A 21,875-nucleotide genomic window follows, 5' to 3' on the forward strand; every position below is an offset into this window, starting at 1 on the left:
TACATAGTTTACAAAGAAATAATAATTAAAGAAACTTTTCCAAATCACAAAATCACAGTATTCATTAGACCACAACCTGCGGGGGAAGTCAGCCTAATATGGAGATATAAAGGAAATCTAAGTAAAAGTAAAGATTTAGCTTACTGTGGCTCCCAAAATGTATATTAGACGTGTCTTAAATTTCACTTCTTCCGGATTATAACATTTTCCTGGAATCAAGGAAGATCTTAAATTGCTCAGGTGAAAAAAAGAAAAAGCTATCTCTATTATACTTGACTATACACTTACATGGATATCTCAAAAAGAAGGATGCCCTTAAGGCCAGGGTATCCTGATGCAAGGCCAGAAATCCCTTCCTTCTTTCTTGTGTAACCTTGGCCAAGTCCAGAAATATCCTCACAGATTGTCCCATAAATGATACATTAGATTTCTTAAATACTTCTTCATTACTAAGCTTAAATCACTATCAGCAAAGATATCAGTAATGTAGCTCATTATACCACTTCATAATTAGATGACTCGAGGTAGTCCATCAAATTCACCATATCAACAGTGGGTGATGAATTCGAGAGCCTGGACTAGATGGTAAAAAATATACTTTATCCAGGGGGAAACTGCATCAGAAGAAAACTCCAAAATTTCGAGGAAATACCTCTTCAAGATTAAACATGGTAACTCTCCCACCACCCTTGGAAAATTCAAGAGTCAGAGATTTAAGTGCCTCAGTCTGTTCTCAACAAATTCTACTCTTCTGTTCAATGAGCCGCTGTCTTGAATTAAAGAATTTTGTACTCCTCTAATGTATGTATTTCTTCTTCTATTTGTTTACATTTTTTATGAAACTCCTATTGTTGAGATGTATTATTTCTATAAAGTAAGTCAACTTGCTGTGACAAAGCATAAATCTTAGAGGAGCACTCTGAAAAAGCTTTGCCCATCAGAGAAACAAGATCCCACAATGATTCCAGAGTTACTACTAGGGGTTTCTGAACCAAGAAAGGGACTCCCTCCATAGACTGAGTCCCAACTTTTATCTCCTCAACACTCATCCCCCCTTGGAAATTCTCACCAAACAGGGGGGAGGGGGGGGGGGGGGGAAGTCCAGACCATCAGCGCAGATCGTAGAAGCTCTCAACACAGGGGAGTACAACGAAGCTGCTCCCTCGGCATCTGCTGCTTGAGAAATTACTTCGGGCTTAGCGCAGCAAGCTGCTGCAGCCCCCCCCCCCCTTGCAGCCGGTGGTGGACGGACATCTAGGGGACTTTACGATGCCTCCTCCTAGGCCATGGTGAGTTCTACTCCACACACCATGGCAGTCGGAACTAAAGTCCCCAAAGCAGAAGCCGCAGCCAGACATTGCTGAATAGTTTGCTGCCTGGACGGAGGAAGGGGCACCGAGGGGGAGGTTCTTACTTTCCCCTTCCTCTTAGATGGAATCAGGAAAGGCATTTTTCGGCCCAAAGAAGAAACTAAAAGCAAGAGCCGGGCAGAGCAGTGTCGGCGTCAAGCTGCCATCTTGGCTCCTCGCCCCCAAGCATCCTGTCCTTTTTTGTGACAAAGAAGACGACTGCTACTGCAGGTGAGGAGGACAGATGGATGAAGCCTATAGTGAGATTCTCTTGGATATTTGTGCTCATAGCCTGGATCTCAGGCCCCAAGAGAGGATATACTCTGCCTCACGGAGGGTCCTTGCCAGGAAGGAGTTTGATCTTGCAGTCATAGGAGTGGTGAGGAGGCAGCGTCTCAGCCAGTTTTTTGGAGAATACCTCTAAATATTCCGCCTATTGGGGTGGTAGCTTCATCTGGGTAGCAACAAAAGTGATGGGAGCAGGAGGGGTGACAGTGGCAAGGCAGGTAGAATAGCAAGTGTTATGAATCGCTGCCCGCGGGTCCCCCCATGAGCAGGCACTCACCGTTGCTGTTCCTCTTCACCCGACGCAGCATGGACGCCGCCGACATTGGGCCTTCCAGCGTGGCCGGAGCCGCGGATTTTATGCTCTTCGCGGCCCGAAGGCTGCCCGTGTTGCCTGCCTTCACCGCAGCTGGAGCCGCGGATTTCTACCTTCTTCACGGCACGGAGCCTCCGCCGCCGTCACCGTCCTCCACCGGGGCTGCAGGCCGCATTCCCAGGTTGTAGTAGCGGCTGGAGCCACCCCCGGGGTTTCCTGCAGCGGCTGGAGCCGCTGCCGTCTTCGGGACTTGCCTCCAGGCCCAGCCCTGTTGCTGCGTGAGGATGTCGACGCTGTGCAGGCCGCTGTCCACAGTCCTGCACAGCCAGTTTCCTGCCCCTTAGGCGCTGGCGCGCGTCTCTCTGCTGGATTTAAAGGGCCAGACACAGGAAGTGTGCTGGCCCAACCTAAGGATGGACTTCCTGCTCCAGCCCTATAAATGGCTGCTCCGTCACTTCAGTCTTCACCTTGCATCAGAGTTACTTCACTCTGGAGGCTTCTGCCTGCCAGAGCTCCGTCAGGTCTTCTTCGTGGAGCTCCTCTTCATTTCGTCTTGTCATGTCAAGTTATGTTTGTGCCTGAGGTCCCCGTCCAGGTGTCCTGGTGTCTCGTCTTGATCTTCTGCTTCCTGATGTCCCAAGTTCCTTGGTGTCCTGCCTTTCTTGGTGTTTGCTCCAGCGCTCCTGAGCCTTCTGGTACCTGTCAGGCCGTACTTTCTCGGATGACGTCTTTCCCGAGCGTGGAGTAGCCTACAGGTGGAATTCGTTCCTGTGCTCCTGAGCCGTCATGTCCTGCCAGCCTTTGCGGAGCTCCGGATGACTTATGGCTCCGTCGTTGAAGTTCTGCCTCGGCTGGATTCTTCCCTGCACTTGTCCCGTTCTCAGCGTGGTCTGTGACCAGCCTCCTCGGGCTGTGTAGGGTGTGCAGTGGGACAGGGTGGTCCGTGACCAGTCCCGCGGGTGGACTGTGTAGGGCGCCCTGAGAGACAGTGCCAATGTCCTTCCGCCCAGCTCTCGTCTCGTCTGGACTTTGCCAAGTTCCTCATCTCATCCTGGATGCCGTTGCATCAGTCTTGGTATCATGTCAACGTCTTGTTCCTGATGTCATCGCATCGACCACTGGTCCGTGATGTCTTCGCATCAGCCTTGGTGTCATGTCTTCATCTGCGATGCCGTAGCATCGACCTTGGTGTCATGTCTTCGTGTCAATGCCCGTCTGCCCTCAACCTCAGGCCAGGCCTGCTGCTCCATGCCGATCCAAGCGGCAGGTCCGAAAGGGCTCGGAATGGTCGGAGGACCATTCACATTCCAACATCATCCTTTTGTTGGCCTTGGGAGCTTGCAGGCCTGGCAGAGGGTAAGACCGTCTGCCATGGTGGAACACGCCGTCAACCCTCGGTTCGGTCCTGGATCCTTCTAGAGTCAGGCTGAGGCCCAAGGGCACACTAAAACACCTCGTTTCTAACAGAATGCAAGGCCTTCTGAGGCAGATATACAACAACAAGACAGCCCCCAGAGGGCCAATTCTAGTAAAGATCAATGATGGGTTGATGCTTTTAAAGCCAAAGAAGTCCAGGATAATTGGATTGACCGCACAAGGTAGGACTTAAAGAGTGATGGTCTCAGTATGAATTAAGCCAACTTTGAGGGTGAGTGGAACAGTGTTCTCTGTGATTCTCCCTGGGAGGGGTTCACCAAAGACTGAGGAAATAGTGAGAGGTTGAGCCAGAAGTACCATGGGTATATGGTAGTACGTCACCAGGGCCTGATCAATGAAATTTCCCACAGCACCAGAGTCCAGGAAGGCCTGTGATAAAGGTGATTTTTGCCTTGGGCAACTGATATGGGAAGAAAAGGTTAGGAATCAGAGAAGTCTGGTCTAGGGTTATCTCCCCATAGGCAGGAAAGTTTCTTGACTTTTCTGGACAGATAGTCACCAGGTATCCATGACCCGCATAGTACATACATAGACCCAGTTGTCTATGGTGTGATTTTTCCAGGGTGGTCAGCTGGATGTGACCCAATTGCATGGGCTCCTCCTGAGTTTTAGGTTCAGAGGACTGAAACATGGGTGAAGAGAGGGGTCGCTGGAACCGAGGCACTAAGGAGATGGAGCATCGAGCTTTATGCTCACGGGTTCTCTTCAGGAGCCTTTGGTCTATGTGCCTGGCTAAGACGATAAGGATATCCAAGGAGGTAGCAAGTTCCTGAGCTGCCAGCTCATCCTTAATGTGACCTGCCAGGCCTTGAAGAAAGATGGCTGTGAGAATATTCACTCCAGTTCAATTTGGAGGCAAGGGTTCTGAATTCAAATCTGAAAAAGTCCAGGAGCACTGGAAGATCTGCAACATGTTAGTTTCTTGGGTGGTGTCCCTTCCTGGTTTGTCAAACACAAGGTGAAACTCATGGAAGAAACTTGCAACGTTCTGGAGTATGGTATCTAGGTGCTTCTAGAGGGGAGAGGACCGAGCTAGTGTGGTACCGCTCAAGGAGGAGAGGACATAGGTGATTTTAGTTTGATCGTCAGGGCACATTATGGCCTGTAGCTGGAAATGCATATGGCATTTACTGATGAAACTGTGACATTGTTTGGGATCCCCCATAAAATGTGGGGATGGTAGTAACTGCGGTAAAGTTCTCATCATGATAGGTGGCACCTGGGGAGGAACCATTGGTGTCTGGTGCAGGTTTCTGTCTCAGGGCATCCATTGTGACAGCTAATATCTCCAGGGGCATGATAACTTGATTTAATACCTGCTGCTGCTCCTGTAGGTGCTGGGGCAGGCCTAGTATTGCTTGGAGTGATGCCTGAGCCCCTGTGTCTATGGCCTCAGCAAACTGTTAGATTTGTAGACCCTTGTGTTAGGGTGGGATTGGCATAACCTACAGGGAAGGCCCTGTAGGTCCTCACCGCCAACTGGTGGGGAAGATGGTGCAGAGACTGAGCTGGAGCTTTGCCTATATTAGCCCCTTTTCCCTTGGGTTGAGCCTTTGGGTCTCAGGAGCCAGCAGGTCTTAAGAGGCATTCTCTAAGGCAGTGGTTCTCAACCGGTGTGTCACGACACACCAGTGTGTCGCCAAGAACACGCAGGTGTGTCGCCACACTTCCCGGTTCCCCACTGACCCAGCTGCTCCCCGGTCCTCCTCCGCCTAGGCTTAAAATGCTGTCAGCCCGGGCAGAATGCAGCAGGAGAGCTGGAGTCAGCGGCATCGGCATGGTCTCTTCTTCCCGCCCCCCCCTGCAACAAGAAGAGACCATGCTAGTGTGGTCAGCGTCGGCCCGAAGGAATGAGCAGCGCGGCTCAGAGAAAAATGAAGAAGAGCGTCAACCCCCGTGGCCGATGGGACTCCTCCTCCGCGAGGGCTGAAAATGAAGGAGGTTAGGGTTGGGAGGAGGCTGCTGCTGCCGCTAGTTCCGGGGAGGGAGGGAGGGAGAGTGAATGAGCAAGCAAGCATGTGTGTTTGAGATCCTGTGTGTGTGAGTGAGATAGCATGTATGTCTGTGATTGAGCCTGCCTGTGAGAGAGAGAGCATGAATGTAAGTTTACGATTGGGAACCTGTATGTGTAAGTTTGTGATTGAAAACCTGTTTGCGTGAAAGAGTATACATGTGTGACTGAGATTCTTTGTGTGTGAGAGATCATGTGTATGTATGATTAAGAGCCTGTGTGTATAAGTAAGGGAGAGAGCATGTGTGTCTGTGTGTGATTGAGAGCTGGTTTAGGTGAGAGAGCATGTCAGTATGTGATTGAGAGCCTGTGTGTAAATGAGAGAAAGAGAGAGCATGTGTGTCTGTGTGTGATTGAGAGATGGTTTAGGTGAGAGAGCATGTGAGAATGTGATTGAGAGCCTGTGTGTAAATGAGAGAGAGAGCATGTTTGTAAGCATGTGAATGAGAGTCTGTGTGTGAGAGAAAAAGACAGCATGTATGTGTGTGATTGAAAGTCTGTGTGTGTAAGCGTGAAAAGATAGCATGTGTGTAAATGTGTAATTAAGAGCCTATATAAGTGAGAGAAAAAGCATGTGTATATGTGAGTGACTGAGAGCATGTGTGTATAGGTGTGTAATTGAGAGCCAGTGTAAGTGAGAGCGCTCGTATGTGACTGAGAGAGAGGAGAAAGTTCCAAGCAAACCACCCCTCCTCCTGCTAATTCAAAACAATCTCAGGTCACCTGGATATCAAATGTTTCCAGGTATGCAGAGCAAAACAATTTCTGTATCCTTATTTTTCATTACTGGGTCTTTGTGTCTGCTATTTTGAAATATTTTATTGGTATCTAGAAATTTTTTATATGAGTTTTTAATTATTGGATATTCCACTCATCATCTGTTTCGAAATAATCTGTTCTTTTTGTTAGTACGATTTTACTGCTACTGATTTTATATTTCTTGATTTGTTTTATAAGGATGGGTGATGTTTCTTTTTTCCTTTATTACACTGCATATAGAGACTCTGGCTTGTTGCAGTTTCCAATTCAGTTTTTTCTGCATGCTTCTAGTTATGCGTTTTGGTCTCTTTATTCTTTGTTAGGTGAGGGTCAGCACATGTGATTTAGGTGAGGTTTTCTGCTGGTGTGTAGTTTCTGTGTAGGGTTCTATAGCAGCCTTACTTGGTCCGTTTTCCTAATAGGAGATGTATTGGTGTCTTAAGGCCTGGTGTAATATTTCAGTGTTGCCTTTTCTTAGGTAAGGTGGTTACTGTTTAAGTGCTGGAAATTGGTGCTGTTTTGGTGTGGGATATTTACTATTTATGCAATTTCTGTTCAGACAGAATATGTTTCTTTTCCTTGTGTCATTTTAAACAATAAAAATAATTACCGGACCTTTACTTTTTATTTCTGCTGTGAATTGTAATGAGCAGTGTGTCACACATGTGAGCGTGGCTTGTCAGGTGTGTCACGATGGGAAAAAGGTTGAGAACCACTGCTCTAAGGTGTACGCTGAAGAGTGGTTCTGATGTCAGGCTGTGGTTGAGGCAGGTAGCAAGTAAGAATGGTGAGGTCACAGACTATGGTTGAGGCAGGCGGCAAGTAAGGATGGTCGGAGGTCGAGCTGAGGTCGGTTCTGGGAATCAATCTGAGGGTAGGCAGGCTGAGAGACGAAGAAGGCTGGATGAGGCTGAAGACACAGAAGGCTGGAGAAACAAGAGCAGCAACTCGCACTCTAGATAGAGACAACCCATTGCTGAAGCAAAGTATGAGTGCCGAGGGATGCCCTTTAAACGGCAGAGGACCGGATGTCATTGCTAGGTGCCGCTGGAGTTTTCCCACCGTGGACCCTTTAAGAAGGGCTGAGTCTGGTGTGTGAGCACCTAGAGGCACATCAGAAAGGAAATGGAGTGGCAGCATCTGCCTGCAAAGATTCCTGTTGGCTGTGCCCTTTCACGTGGCCTTTCAGCGGTGTCGGGTGAGTGCACTAGCTCGTGGGACTACCCCATGAACCAGTAAACGTAACAATAAATCATATTAAATAAAAACAAGGATACTACAAAACTATATGCAGTGTAAATCATATGGAGATCATTGTGATTCACTTCTACTATTAATGTTGTGAGTGAACTGTTTAGTGGACCCTTGGGCCGACCTGGGAGAAACTGGGGAGAGGTGTACTATAGTCTCTGGTGAGTGACAGGTCGGGAGGCGGATACCAGGCAGGAGCTGGATGTGAACTTCACCCTGGAAGCTGGTACTCCCCCGGGAGGAGCCCGTAGGAGACCAGCCGCTGGGACTTAGGTGATTCACCCTGGAAGCCGGTACTCCTCCGGGAGGAGCCCGTGGGAGCCCGGCCGCTGGGACTTAGGAGATCACGGAAGCTGGAGCTGGAGCAGGCAGGCAGGGATCAGGAGACAGGCAGGAACTGAAGCAGGCTAGGACTGAAGCAAGCAGGAACTGAAGAAGGACTGGCTACTGGAACCAGTCAGGAGTTGAAGCAGGACTGGCTACTGGAACCAGACAGGAGCTGAAGCAGGACTGGCTACTGGAACCAGACAGGAGCTGAAGCAGGACTGGTTACTGGAACCAGACAGGAGCTGAAGCAGGACTGGTTACTGGAACCAGACAGGAGCTGAAGCAGAACAGATTACTGCAAGCAAGCCAGACAGAAGCAAGACTTGGGCACGGAGTGAAACAAGTCTCAGGCAGGAACGGAGTTGCTAACGCAATAGCACACTCCAGGGCACGGAGCAACAGAGAACCACAAGGAACCCCGTTGCAAAGCAAAGTCCTGGGCTCCACGGCGGCCTTACATAGGCTGCGGCGTCTGACGTCGTGGATAGGGCGGAGCTTCCAGTGGCGGGAAATGGCCTTCATAAGCGCGGATTGCGCACGCAGGGAGAAGGCGTCCAGGCAGGGCTTCTCGGCGGTGTCCCCCTCGCGGGGATGCGGCGAAACAGGCCAGGACCAAGGAGGTAAGGGCCTAGTCGTGGCTGCTGCGACTGGGACCGCAACAATTAATATGGTATATATTTAGTAGCCACCCTCTGAACCAACTCCAACATGTTATATCCTTTTGAAGATGCGATTTCCAGAACTGTAGTATTCCAAATGAGGTCACACCAAGGAGTTATATGGGGCAATTTCATCTCTACTTTTCTTCTGACCATTACTTTCCCTATGCACTCAAGCATTTTTCTGGCTTTTGCCTACACATCCATATCTCCCATAGTGACAACAGAAAAGTGAAGAAAGAGTTTGGAAGGACTGGATCATCTCACATTTACCAGTAACACTTCTGATAAGATCATCAGTAAACTGGAGATTACTGACACCTTTCATTAGAAATGATAAGAATATGTATATTGATCATTACCTCTGATATGGAAAGTGACTTGCACAGTATATTAGCAAATATAATTACAGCTAATGTATATTTCAGCCACTATCTAAGTCCAACAAATATTAGAAAAACAAACTGTACAATATCTAATGAAGCATTGTTAAAAAAGTGGATTGTTCAGTCATCTAAGCTTTGTGTTGACAACTTTCAAAAGAACTGTAGGAGGCTGACAATGCTACATTAATTATAAAATCATTAGAAAGGCTATGCCTGTGTCAGATTTTCAAATGTTCTAAAGTTTAAGCAGCACAATGACTTGATTTATTCAATAGCTAACTACAAGTGTGAGATCTTCACAGAGACAGAAAAAATACTCTGCATTGATTTGTGTCTAAATGATGGGTGCTCAGCTTAGTGTAGAATGCAAGATTGACAAGTGGGGGCTTCAGCAGTTAGGGGTGTTGTTGAACAGATGTTCCTCCGACAGATCCCATGGAGAAAACGTTAATATTCAGCTGTGTCTCATGTGGAGAGAGAAAGTGGCAATCTAATGAAAGCTTTCTAAGAGCTGAAGAAGAGGAAAACAAGCAAAGAAATCAATAATGAAGCAACATCCTGAGTTAGTAGGCTTGTCAATGAGAATATCAGTTAGAAGCACAACAATTCAGATGAATAAATGTGCATTTTCTTGATAAAAATTATGCAAGGTTTAGGATTTTAAATTAGATAAACTTATAAAAAGTTTGAAATGGTAGTGAGAAAGTAGCCACAATTATTAGGTAATTTGCAAACTAGTTATATATTTATTTTAATTCAACAGTCAAATAAACATCTACATTTTTGGCACCTATGATGTTATCAAGTGGACCCTTGATCCGGAGAAGAGACACCCACCTGAGGAAACAGGGTGCCTAACGCCTCCGGAAGGTAGAAGTCTTGGTACCGAAACCCCTCAGTACCCCTCAGGATCTTAGCCGAACAGGGTACAGGCTGGAGCCACGCAGATGCAGTGTCCAGGTTCCAGGCAGGGGTCAGAAACGGAGTACCGCTAAGGCAGCGGGAGGTCCAATCCGAAATCAAAACAGGCAGCGAGTAAGGCAGGTTAAAGTCCAATCCGGGGTCCCGGCAGGCAGCAGGCAAAGGCAAGTAAAGTCCACTCCGAAGTCTAGGCAGGCAGCAATCAAGGCAGGTCAAGTCCAATCCGGGTCTTAGGCAGGCGGCAGGCAAGGCAAGAAGGGTCGAGGTCCATTCCGGGTCTAAGGCAGGCGGCAGGCAAGGCAAGCAGGATCGAGGTCCAATCCAGGTCTAAGGCAGGCGGCAGGCAAGGCAAGCAGGGTCGAGGTCCAATCCGGGTCTAAGGCAGGCGGCAGGCAAGGCAAGCAGGGTCGAGGCAAGCAGGAGTCCAACCACAAGCACAGCACAGCACAAGACCTGTTGAGAAGGCGTCCGTGTCTTCACTGAGGGAGTTTAAATCTCCCCCTCAGCTGGCGTCCATTTCCGGGGCCGGCCTCGTTTTCGCGGCCCGGCCCCTTTAAGGGGCGGGGCCAGTCGCGGCTCTCCTGACGCAGTCTTCAGACGGCAGGACGCCGTCACGCCACGGCCCGCGCTCCGCGGATCCCTAGGGAAGGAGTCCCGTCTCGCCTGCGGAGAGGAGGTAGGGAGGCCCGATCGCATGCGATCACGATCAGGCCTCACAACATATGAGATGGTTTTACTCTACAAAATTTGCATACAGGGGGGTGGGCACTCTTTATGTCAAGTGATTGTTATGGACAGATAGTCTTAAGATTTTCCTTTACTATAATTATTTGTGATACATATCATATTACATGAGATGAGATGGAAGTAATTAGTGGCATTATATCATGAAAAATGTAAATTAAAAAACTATCAAGACTACTTTAATATGTATCAAGATAAACTAGCAACATTGCTTTTATGGCACAATAGTGTTTACAATTTCAGTATCAAAAACTTTCAGTGTCTTTATTTGGCGAGTTCACAGAGATTATCTTTCAATGCTGTCACATGGAAAATTTGCACTCACTTGTTAACACATCAATATTCCATCATGCCATCTTAAATGTATGATTTAATGCTAAGTACACCTCCATATTAGCTTGAATAATATAAAACCTGTAAGGAAGAAAATATTTTGCAAGAGAACCTTGAGCAACTTGGGAATTAGGCATCTAAATGGCACATGAAATTTAATGTGGACAAATGCTAAATGATGCATATATGGAAGAATAAGCCATATTATAGGTACACAATGCTGGGCTCTGTATTAGGCATTGCCAACTAAGAAAAAGATCTTGGAGTCATGGTGAACAATACTTTGAAATCCTCAGCTCAGTGTACAGCAGTGATCAAATAAGCAAATAGAATGTAAGATATTATAAGGAAAGAAATGGAAAATAAAATAGAAGATATAATACTTCTGCAATCACACCTTGAGTATCATGTTCAGTCCTGATCTACTTGAGGAACCCCGCTAGTGTACCCTGCGCTGCAGGCCACTACCAAGCCATCTCTACGAGAGGACCTTATCGGTGTACCCCGCTCTGCGGACCATTACCAGATTACTCCTAGGAGATATTCCCTCTGGGGCGGATTTTCAGAGCCCTGCTCGCATAAATCCGCCCAAAACCGGGCGGATTTACGCGAGCAGGGCCCTGCGCGCCGGGAAGCCTATTTTACATAGGCCTCCCGGCGCGCGCAGAGCCCCGGGACTCGCGTAAGTCCCGGGGTTCTCCGAGGGGGGGGGTGTCGGGGGCGTGTCGGGGGGCGGGCCCGGTCGTCGCGGCGTTTCGGGGGCGTGTCGGCAGTGTTTTGGGGGCGGGTACGGGGGCGTGGCTACGGCCCGGGGCGGTCTGGGGGCGTGGCCGCGCCCTCCGTACCCGCCCCCAGGTCGCGGCCCGGCGCGCAGGAGGCCCGCTGGCGTGCGGGGATTTACGCCTCCCTCTGGGAGGCGTAAATCCCCCAACAAAGGTAAGGGGGGGGGTGTAGACAGGGCCGGGCGGGTGGGTTAGGTAGAGGAAGGGAGGGGAAGGTGAGGGGAGGGTGTTAGAGGATTCCCTCCAAGGCCGCTCCGATTTCGGAGCGGCCTCGGAGGGAACGGGGGTAGGCTGCGCGGCTCGGCGCGCGCCGGCTATACAAAATGATAGCCTTGCGCGCGCCGATCCAGGTTTTTTAGTAGATACGCGCGGCTCCGCGCGTATCTACTAAAATCCAGCGTACTTTTGTTTGCGCCTGGAGCGCAAACAAAAGTAGGCTATTCGCGCGCCTTTTAAAATCCGCCCCTATGCGTACTGATAGGGGCAGATTTTCAGAGCCCTGCTCGCGTAAATCCGCCCAAAACCGGGCGGATTTACGCGAGCAGGGCCCTGCGCGCCGGGAAGCCTATTTTACATAGGCCTACCGGCGCGCGCAGAGCCCCGGGACTCGCGTAAGTCCCGGGGTTTTCGGAGGGGGCGTGTCGGGGGCGGGCCCGAACCGCGCAGCGTTTTCGGGGCGTGTCGGGAGCGTTCCGGGGCGTGGCTACGGCCCGGGGTGGCCCGGGGGCGTGGCCGCGCCCTCCGGACCCGCCCCCAGGTCGCGTCCCGGCGCGCAGGAGGCCCGCTGACGCGCGGGGATTTACGCCTCCCTCCGGGAGGCGTAAATCCCCCGACAAAGGTAAGGGGGGGGTTTAGACAGGGCCGGGCGGGTGGGTTAGGTAGGGGAAGGGAGGGGAAGGTGAGGGGAGGGCAAAGGAAAGTTCCCTCCGAGGCTGCTCCGATTTCGGAGCGGCCTTGGAGGGAACAGGGGTAGGCTGCGCGGCTCGGCGCGCGCCGGCTATACGAAATCGATAGCCTTGCGCGCGCCGATCCAGGATTTTAGCGGATATGCGCGGCTCCGCGCGTATCTACTAAAATCCAGCGTACTTTTGTTTGCGCCTGGAGCGCAAACAAAAGTAGGCTATTCGCGCTCGTTTTAAAATCCGCCCCTCTGGGTCTACCCCATCTCACAAACATTGTGCTTGTCTCTGCACTGCCCACTTCTCGGGCGGTCCCTCTCTCTCTCTCTAATAAAGACTCTATTCCACAGCTGAGTCTGAAGTCTGCCGAGACCACCCACAAGGAGGAGCCCAGTGAGACTCACAGGGCTCCTCCTTGTGGGTGGTACCATCACTCCCATCGGCCCAGGGGCCCACAAACATACAAAACCCTAACACTGCCCCTGACACCTCAAAGCAAAAACTAGCATTAATGAATACAAATGAATCTGATTTTAATATGTGAGAGCATGTTAAGGATATTGTGTTATGTTTTTAATAAATGTTTGTTTTATAATTGATATTATGTATGTAATAATATGTAAACCATTTAGGTTTTTTGATAAATGGTATAAAAATATAATAAATGGACAAATAAGTAAATAAATATTCTATGTGGATATTCTACAGTTCATGTGGGTTCACCCAGAATTTGTATGTGCAATGTATTTCCTAAATGCATTACTATAACAAAAAAGAAACATGCAAAACCACAAATCTTTATTTTTCAAAATTCCATGCTGGTTCTCTCTAGATAACAATAATTAAAGATGTTGGTCTGTATTTCTAAAAAGATTTTCCTATTATGACAACAGAATTTTTTTTAAAGGACTTATTTGTATAGCTTGATATACCAAAAATGATACAGAGTTCAATGCTTTTCTGTTTCCATTGGACAAACATTTAACTGTTATATACATCTGGCTATACATAAGAACATGTATTTTGTAAAAGAACAATCACATTAGTCAGAGCTGTTCTTCAAACAAATCAAATCATCCATACATAAAAACCAGTTTTCTACATTCATAGAAGTTACTATAAATCTGAAATGCTTACTAAAAGAAGTGTTCGAAAAAGCTGAAAAATTCTTTAGAAATGCATCAACTTCGTCCTAGTTAAAAAGATTTTTTTTTATCATCTGAACAGTATAAAAACTCTTTCACTTATTTTCCTGCTGACTACAAAGAACCAGCAGACTGCAGTGAATTGATTTTAATGGAACTACTCATGGCTTATCGCAGATGGCCATTTTCTTGAAGCAGATAGTATTGTAGTCAGCATACAGTATATTGAAATTGCTCACAGGACATTGTTACTTTATATTGTTGGAAATCCATTGGCAGAAACGATAAGTATTACTCTGCCTCCAGAATGATAGTTGCAGTTTCTCTGGTTCTGACACCTACAAGGTCACATCAGATTAAATAGAAAAGTTCATCTTTAAGACTCAATAATGATCAAACATGAGCAACAAATTGCAGACTGAAAACTAGGCTCATATTAAACAAAATTACAGGTGTATTATCCTTTTTTACTTTCTTTTTTTCTCAGGGCTACTATAGACATAAGCACTGTTTCACAAATACGTTTACCTTTTCTTTCAGGTCAGCACAGATCTCATGTTGTTTCCTTCTGTCACTGGCCAATATAATTTCTGTTTCATGTGCAGTACAGGCTTCAGCAATAGTCATTATTCCTTTTATAAGCAAATTTTTTCTATCTCGAATCCAGCTCTGTATCAAAGCTCTTCGATGTTCCTTAGCAAAACGGTACTGGTCCCAGGACGTCTCATGAGCAACCTACAAGACAAACCAATTTTTTAACTATTAGTCAACTCCAGGATAAAGAAAAGTCAGCAAACATACTCTTAATCATACCTTTAATTGAACTAGCTTAAAACATTTGTCCCTTGTTCAGGGTAGGTTATCAGGTCGAAATCATCAACTGTATTTTGTTCTGCTGTACAATGCTGACATTCATTTTCAGGAAAGTAGCTATAGTTTAGTGGCTAGAAATATATTTTAGGAAAGTTCCTGAAACTCAAACTCTAATCCACCTTTGTCATTCGCACTATGAATCTGAGGAGATCACTTTTCCTTCTATTGCTTCAGTGTACCCAGCTGCAATTGAATAATAATAATAATAATAATATTTCATTTCAAAATCTACAATAGAACTCCTGTACTATTTATAAACATAAGAATGCATCCTTATATTTATATTTGTAGGACAGTTAAATATATAGCATGTACATACAAATTTATAGGCCGAAAACAACCACTAGATCCATTCTGATCTATATTTTTTTATTAATTTCTTGTTGCAAATAAAATTTCACTTTTTAGTCAGCGTATATTAAGTCCCCAAGGATACTTATCTCAGCACTTCATTGATAGCTCCTCAAAAAAGCCCCTGACACGGTACCATGTTTTCTCACAACTGCATCAGGGGGTCCAACACTTTAATCACACAATGATTCAAATGCTGTTGACAATTCACTTGTAACGGCCCTTGTAAATATAAAAATGCATTCTTATGTTTGTAAATAGTATGGGAGTTCTTCTGTTGTAGGTTTTGTCACTTATATTTCCCATGCTTCTAGGTATTTGTTTTGGTGTTTGTGTTGTTCCATTTTAAAAACTGTCATAGAGATCCAGCCTTAGGATTGATAAGCAGCCTTTTTACCTCAAACCTGGTCTGAATATATGATTCTCATAACAGCAGTATTAGCACAGGAATTTTTTAGATAATTCAACATCAGATAAAGAAATTCATTGAGAGCCTCTCCTATCTCATTTTCCTTAAAAGTGTTATTATTAAATCTCGAAGAAGCCATTAATGTTTAAATGCTCCTCCTACTTTGACACTTTCCATTATGAATCTAAGTAAACCAGCGCACTGCTGTGCTGATCCTTATCAGAACCCATACACGCATCACACTGATACATGAGTATTAATATAGCATCAACAGCTGAAGAAAGGAAAGAAAGATTTTTAATAACAGGGGTCATAGCCATAAAAAAAGTGCAGATCTTTCAATCCAGGAAAAATGGGGAAATAAAAGAAATAAAATAAGGCCCAAAACAGAAAGGGACTCTAGAAATAACACCAGAATTGGAAATAATTGATTTAAGAAACAGGCAAAATTTGCCTACTACTGCTATTGCATTATAATTGCAAATTTATTGGGATTCTAGCTAGATAAATGGGTAGATTTTCAAAGGGGTATGCGCATAAGATACGCGCGTACCCCCCCGAAAACCTGCCCCAAGCTCCCCCTGCGCGCGCCGAGCCTATGATGCATAGGCTGCTGGCGCGTGCAAAGCCCCAGGACGCGCGTAAGTCCCGGGGCTTTCCTGGGGGGGGGGGTGTTGGGGGGGTGTCGGGGGTGTGTCGGGGGTGTGTCGCGGCCGGCGCGTCATTTTCAAAGATTTACTTGTGTAAAAATTAGATTATATGTACATACATGCTAATTTATAAACATCAAACATATGCACATACCGTATTTTTCGGACTATAAGGCGCACCGGATTATAAGGCGCATTATCAATGAGCGCCTGCTAAGGCGTCCAGGTTCATATATAAGGCGCACCGGATTATAAGGCGCAGCGCATTAAATGAAACAAAGCTCAGACCGCCCTTTAAAACTACGGTACTTTTTTATTATCCCCCCAATGCCCCCGGGCGCAGCGACAGGCAGATCGGCAAGGCCAAGAAAAAGATCGCGTTTAAACGCGCTGATGCTCCTCCTCCTTCCTGCCTGTGCGTCCCCGGAAGTAAACGTTGCCGGAGCCGCGTGGGCAGGAAGGAGGGGAAGCATCAGCGCGTGCAGAAGTGGAGCAGCACTTGCGTTTACGGACCGCCGCGAATCTCAAGTCGCAGCGGCCCGAGAAGAAGAAGAGGCCCGGTAGCAGGGCCACTGCAGAGCCCATCCTGCTGCGACCCGCAAAGAGGTGAGTGAGAGCCTGTGCTTGAGCAACACAGCATGTGGGAGTGAGAGACTGAGTGTATGAATGATTGTATGAGACACAGCATGTGACAGTGAGAGCCAGTGTGTGTGTGTGAGAGAGAGAAATGCATGTGAGAATGAGAACCTGTGTGTTTGAGGGAAGAAGATGGAGAGAAAAGAAACAGAAAAAAAGACAATATAAAAGGAGTGGCAGCAGAAGAATTCATATATAAGGCGCACCGGACTATAAGGCGCATTTCCGATTTCTGAGAAAATCGTAGGTTTTTATGTGTGCCTTATACTCTGAAAAATACGGTATTTTTGCTTTCACACTTACATATACATATGTAAAAAGGGGGAGGTCTAAGGGTATTCCAGAGTGAGGTCAACATTTACTTAAGTTGCTACATTAAAAGACACTTATGCACGTAGATTTCCCAATTTACTCACATAATATTAAACCTTTTAATTATCATGCATAATTAATATTAAACATATTTATTGTGTGCTATTGGCTGGGTGGGAGGTCTAGGTGAACTGGGAGGAGTTCAGGCTAAAGATCCAGATGACCCGAAGAAGAAGGAGTGGGTGAACTGGTGGAGTAATTAGTAAAACTGGTAAGAACATAAGAACATGCCATACTGGGTCAGACCAAGGGTCCATCAAGCCCAGCATCCTGTTTCCAACAGTGGCCAATCCAGGCCATAAGAACCTGGCAAGTACCCAAAAACTAAGTCTATTCCATGTTATTGTTGCTAGTAATAGCAGTGGCTATTTTCTAAGTCAACTTAATTAATAGCAGGTAAAGCAAAATTACTTACCTTGCAATAGGTGTTATCCCAGGACAGAAAGATGTAGTCCTCACATATGGGTGACGTCACTGATGGAGCCCTATTGCGGGAAAACTTTCTGTCAAGGTTTCTAGAAACTTTTGACTGGCATGCCCACTGAGCATGCCCACTGAGCACTCCTATGGCATGAGCATGCCCAGCATGCCATGATATTCTCTGCCACAGGGGTCTCTCTTCAGTCTTGTATGTAGCAATAAGCTTTAGCAAAAATAAAAGGTATGAGACCCAACTCCGCGGGGTGGTGGGAGTTTTGTGTGGACTACATCCTGCTGTCCTGGGATAACACCAATTACAAGGTAAGCAATTTTGCTTTATCCCTGGACAAGCAGGATGCTAGTCCTCACATATGGGTGATTAGCAAGCTAGAGGCTGAGTCATTTTGTAGTGAAGCAACACTGAAGTATTGTTGGTGAAAATGAGACAGCTGAAAATCATAGCAGGTTGGATGTAGAAGGAGTTGGGATTAAGCTGGAAACAAGTTCTTTAAGTCAGATTGTTCGTAGGCTGAATCTTGTCATCCCTGTTTATCCAATCAGTAATGAGCTGCAAAGGTGTGAAGAGAACTCCATGTTAGCATGCCATGATATTCTCTGCCACAGGGGTCTCTCTTCAGTCTCGTATGTAGCAATAAGCTTTAGCAAAAATAAAAGGTATGAGACCCAACTCCGCGGGGTGGTGGGAGTTTTGTGTGGACTACATCCTGCTGTCCTGGGATAACACCAATTACAAGGTAAGCAATTTTGCTTTATCCCTGGACAAGCAGGATGCTAGTCCTCACATATGGGTGATTAGCAAGCTAGAGGCTGAGTCATTTTGTAGTGAAGCAACACTGAAGTATTGTTGGTGAAAATGAGACAGCTGAAAATCATAGCAGGTTGGATGTAGAAGGAGTTGGGATTAAGCTGGAAACAAGTTCTTTAAGACAGATTGTTCGTAGGCTGAATCTTGTCATCCCTGTTTATCCAATCAGTAATGAGCTGCAAAGGTGTGAAGAGAACTCCATGTTGCTGCATTACATATGTCAAGAATTGGCACTGAATGATAGTGTGCTACTGAGGTTGACATTGCTCTTACTGAATGCGCCTTTACTTGCCCTTGGAGAGGAAGACCTGCTTTTTCATAGCAAAATTGTATGCAATCTGCTAACCAATTAGAGTATGTTTACCCACTGCTTTACCCGGTTTGTTTGGATCATAAGATACAAAGAGCTGAGTGGATTTTCTATGGATTGCAGTGCGGTCTAAGTAAAATGCTAATGCACATTTACAGTATGTAAGGCTCATTCTCCTTGGTGAGAATGAGGCCTTGGAAAGAATGTGGGTAAAACTATGGATTGGTTCAAGTGGAATTCCATAACTACCTTGGGGAGGAATTTTGGATGTGTACGGAGAGCCACTCTGTCATGTAGGAATTTTGTATAGGGTGAGTACGTGACAAGTGCTTGTAACTCACTAACCCTTCTGGCTGATGTAATGGCTATAAGGAAGATAGTCTTCCATGTGAGAAATTTAAGGTCCCAGGAATTCATGGGTTCAAAGGGAGAACGCATGAGTCTTGTTAAAACCAGATTCAGGTCCCATTCTGTGACTGGAGGCCGAATTGGTGGTTTAAGTTGAGTTAAACCTCTCATAAATCTGCTGACAAGAGGTTGTATGGATATTGGTCCATCTCCCATCTTGTTATGGTAAGCTGAGATTGCACTTAAATGTACTCTGACAGATGAAGTCTGGAAACCAGAGTCTGAAAGATGGTATAAATAATCTAGTAGAGAAGTTGTGGGGCAGGAGAAAGGGTTAATGTTCTTTTCCATGCACCACAAGGTAAACATTTTCCATTTCGAAGAATAGTTCTTTCGTGTTGAAGGTTTACGTGAAGCTATAAGCACTTGAGAGACATTAGTTGAAAGATTGAGTGGTTGTAAGATCAAGCTTTCAACATCCATGCTGTCAGGGATAGGGATTGAAGGTTGGGATGGCGCAACCGACCCTGATCTTGAGTTATGAGAGTGGGAGCTACTCCCAGACAAATTGAATCCCTGACTGAGAGGTCTAAAAGTTTGGGAAACCAGACTTGTCGAGGCCAATGTGGGGCTATGAGTATCATGGTCCCCTTGTCCTGTTGCAGCTTCACTAGAGTTTTGGTTATTAGCGGTATCAGAGGATACGTGTATAGTAGGCCTGAGTTCCAAGGGCGAGCAAAAGCCTTCTTGGCTGGCTTGTTTTTCTGTTTGTGTAGAGAACAGAATTTGTCCACTTTGTGATTCAGATGTGACGCAAAGAGGTCTATTGTTGGTTGTCTCCAACGTTGAAATATCCTGGTCGCTACTGAGGGATCCAGGGACCACTCGTGTGGTTGGAACTGACGACTGAGTCGATCTGCCACTATATTGTGAATGCCTGCCAGATAAGTGGCTCGGAGAAACATTGAGTGTGTCAGGGCCCAGCCCAAAATCTGTGCAGCTTCTTGACAATGGAGATACGAGCCCATACCTCCCTGCTTGTTGATGTACCACATGGCAACTGTGTTGTCCGTTTGGATGAGAACAGTCTTGTGTGAAAGGCAGTCCTTGAACACATGTAGAGCATAACGTATAGCTCGAAGTTCCAGAAAATTGATTTGAAATGTTGCTTTGAGTTTTGTCCAAGTACCTTGGGTTTGGAGGTTGTGTATGTGAGCTCCCCAACCCAAGGTAGATGCATCTGTAGTTAAAGTTATTTGTGGGACAGGTTGTTGGAAGGGTAGGCCCTTGTGCAAATTGTCCTTGTTCATCCACCAAAGGAGAGAGGAACGTAGTTGGTGGGTTGTTTGAATTGGTGAATGCAGTGGTTGAATGGCTTGGATCCATTGTGATCTTAAAGTCCATTGGGTAACTCTCATGGCGAGCCGTGCCATAGGAGTGACATGAACTGTGGAGGCCATGTGGCCTAGTAAAATGAGAAACTGATGAGCTGTTGCTTGTTTCTTTGAGTGAATCGAGTTTGCCAGTATGGAAAGTATTTCTGCTCGATCCTCTGGTAGAAAGGCCCTTGAGAGGATAGTGTTCAATTCTGCTCCGATGAATTGAAGTAGGTGAGATGGAGTAAGATGGGATTTGTGATAATTGATGAGAAAACCCATGGAGTGAAGTAGAGTAATTGTTCGACTGAGAGAAGTCAGTGCTCCTTGTTGAGATTGACTTCTGATGAGCCAGTCGTCTAAATAGGGAAAGACATGGACACTTTCTTTGTGTAAGTGTGCTGCTATTACTGCCAGACATTTGGTGAATACTCTGGGAGCAGAGGCAAGACCGAATGGCAGTACTCTGTATTGGAAGTGTTGATGACCCACCATGAAGCGAAGATATTTGCGATGAGGATGGAATATTGGAATGTGAACGTAAGCGTCTTGAAGATCCAGAGAAGAAAGCCAATCTCCTGCTTGAAGAAGTGGAAGCATGGTGCCTAGCGACACCATCCTGAATTTTTCTTTCTTTAGAAATTTGTTGAGATTTCTGAGGTCCAGGATGGGACGTAGGCCTCTGGTTTTCTTTGGAATGAGGAAATACCGGGAATAGAATTCTCTGCCCTGCTGAGTCCGGGGTACTGGCTCTACAGCCCTGGCTTTCAGAAGGGTGGATAATTCTACTTGTAATTGGAGTATGTGATTTTCGCTGAGAGAAATAGGTCTCGGTGGAGATTCTATTGGAATTGAGAGGAAGTTGAGTTGATAACCTTGAGATACAATTGCAAGTACCCATTGGTCTGATGTTATTTGAATCCAATTGTTGTAAAAAGAGGATACTCGACCTCCTACCGGGAGTTGTGGTTGAGGATTTGAAAAATGGTTTTGTTCCCTGGAGGTGTTTTCAAAAGCCAGCAGCAGGTCCTGTCTGTGGCGCAGGTTGAGGCCTAGCTGCCCTGGGTTGTCTGGGCTGAGGCCGTTGTTGTGTTCTAGAAGGCCTGGTCCTAGATGTAGGAGGGTAGTACCTTCTTTGTGTATAAAAAGGTCTTCTAGTTTCTTTCCTTTGAGACCTACGCCCAGAGTGCGTAGGGGGATCCTGTGGAATTGAGGAAAGCTGTCTCAGGGTTTTAGTATGTTCTTTTAATTGGGCAAATGCTTCCTGGACTTTGGATCCAAAAAGGTTATCTCCTAAGCATGGTAGATCTATTAATTTATCCTGGACCTCAGGCCCGAGGTCGGATGCTTTAAGCCATGCCCATCTTCTGGAACTGATTCCTGATGCAGCTACCCTGAAAGCTGTCTCAAACCCATCATAGGCAGCGCGTACCTCATGTTTACCTGCCTCCAATCCTTTATTGCTATGGCCGCCGGCCGCAGCAAACCGTGATTGTGGCCAACCGTCATGGCCGCCGGCCGCGGTGGACCGCGGTCGGGACCAGTAACTCACCTTCGACATCGGGGGAACCTGGAGCTCCTGCTGGAGCAGGTAGCCTCCTCCGATGTTCTCCTCGCGGCTTCGGCCGCTGTCTGGGCCAGCCGCGGAGCCCAGTGGGGCTAAGATGACTCCGCCCCTTCCTGACTGCTTAGAGCCGCGC

The 21,875-nt window shown here is 46.6% G+C and overlaps 1 protein-coding gene across 1 annotated transcript in view; it reads right to left on the reverse strand.

Annotated features, from left to right (window-relative positions):
* The window catches only part of CCDC148 (coiled-coil domain containing 148), a 460,662-nt gene that overhangs the window by 238,640 nt on the left and 200,147 nt on the right, over positions 1-21,875 (reverse strand). The window contains exon 10 of the mRNA XM_029605544.1: positions 14,133-14,339. Coding sequence (XP_029461404.1) covers positions 14,133-14,339 — 207 coding nt within the window. The remainder of the gene's footprint in view (positions 1-14,132; positions 14,340-21,875) is intronic.

The sequence above is a fragment of the Rhinatrema bivittatum genome, chromosome 6 (assembly GCF_901001135.1).
Source record: "Rhinatrema bivittatum chromosome 6, aRhiBiv1.1, whole genome shotgun sequence".
Lineage (NCBI taxonomy): Eukaryota > Metazoa > Chordata > Amphibia > Gymnophiona > Rhinatrematidae > Rhinatrema > Rhinatrema bivittatum.